This window comes from Lipotes vexillifer, unplaced genomic scaffold, assembly GCF_000442215.2.
Source record: "Lipotes vexillifer unplaced genomic scaffold, Lipotes_vexillifer_v1.1 scaffold969, whole genome shotgun sequence".
NCBI lineage: Eukaryota > Metazoa > Chordata > Mammalia > Artiodactyla > Lipotidae > Lipotes > Lipotes vexillifer.
The window spans coordinates 1,041,167-1,042,608 of record NW_006774070.1 but is presented as its reverse complement, the minus strand read 5'-3'; the positions used below and the strand labels follow the sequence as shown (position 1 = coordinate 1,042,608).

The window sequence follows — 1,442 nt, the reverse complement described above, 5'->3', positions numbered from 1 at the left end:
GCAGCCCAGATGTGGCCCTGGCAGTGTCCCCCACACCCGTTGTGCTGCCCACCATGGACATCCAGCCTGTGGGCACCCCGTTTGAAGAGCTCCCCTCTGAGCGCCCCACCCCAGGGCCAGCCACCAGCCCCCCATTGGTGACAGAGGTCCCAGAAGAGCCCAGCCAGAGAGCCACCACCATCTCCACTCCTACGGCAACCACTGCTGCCACAACCACAGGGACCCCAGCTGTGGCCACAGTGCCCGCCACAGTGGCCACCGCCGCCCCCAGCATCCCTGCAGCACCTCCTTCCACGGCCACCACCTCCATCGTAAGGACCACCGCCATACGGAGGCTTCTGCCTCTTCCACTGACCACGGCAGCCACAGCCCGGGCCACCACCCCAGCGGTACCCTCACCTCCCACCACAGTGGCTATCTTGGACACAGAGGCCCCAACACCCAGGCTGGTCAACACAGCTACCTCCAGACCAAGGGCCCTTCCCAGGCCAGCTACCACCCAGGAGCCTGACGTCCCTGAGAAGAGCACCCTGCCCCTGGGGACCACTGCCCCTGGACCCACGGAGGTGGCTCAGGTGAGCGGGTGGGGAGAGGACAGGGAATCAGAGCAGAGGAGGGTGGGTCAGGGCCTGGGGGAGGGAGGACGGAGCTGGGCAGGGGTGAGATCTAGGAGGTTCTGGAGATGAGCCAGACAGGGATGGGGAGGGTAAGATAGGCATGAGGCCGGAGGGCCAAGGCTGGGGGTGAGTTACAGGACGAGGAAAGAGATTGAGATGGATGGGGATGGGAGCGGGACCAGGCCTGGGTCTTAAGATGTTAGGACAAGACATCAATGGGGAAGGAGCTGGGTGAATGGGAGTGTTGTTGTGGGGAGGGGCCAGGGGCCTGTGTGTTCTGATTAAAAGCACAGACTCAGGAGCCTTGCAGCCTGGATTGGAATTCTTCCACTGCCGTGTGCCTTCAGGAAGTCACTGATCCTTTTTATACCTTTGTTTCCTTATCTGTGAAAAGGAGAAAATCATAGAATGCAAATCATAGGGTTGTGAGAATTAAGTTTCCCAACATATCCAAAGTGCTTAGAACAGTGCCTGGCAATACTAAGTAAGCTAAAAGTTTCACTTTTGTTATCGTCATCGTTGTTCTTATCCATCTGAGGGGGATTAAGAGTGGGGCTGTATGAGAGGAATACCGCAGCTTACATTCGTGGAGTGCTGCCTGGGTGGCAGGCTCAGTGCTGAACACGTTACCTGTGCCATCTCCTCTCACCCTCACACTCACCACACGGGGTGGCACTGCAGTCATCCTCCCCTTTCCCAGGCTTCACAGGCAGCATTGGCAGAGTCAGGATTTGAACCTGGCAGTCAGCTCCAGAGCTCCTCGTGTGTGTGTGTGTGTGTGTGTGTGTGTGTGTGTGTGTGTGTGTGTGTGTGTGTGTGTGTGTG

General features: G+C 58.5%; 1 protein-coding gene across 1 annotated transcript in view; it reads left to right on the top strand.

Moving 5' to 3' along the window:
- SDC3 (syndecan 3) overlaps window positions 1–1,442 on the top strand; it is a 6,426-nt gene that overhangs the window by 2,327 nt on the left and 2,657 nt on the right. The window contains exon 4 of the mRNA XM_007448793.1: window positions 2–575. Within this exon, the coding sequence (XP_007448855.1) occupies window positions 2–575 (574 nt within the window). The remainder of the gene's footprint in view (window position 1; window positions 576–1,442) is intronic.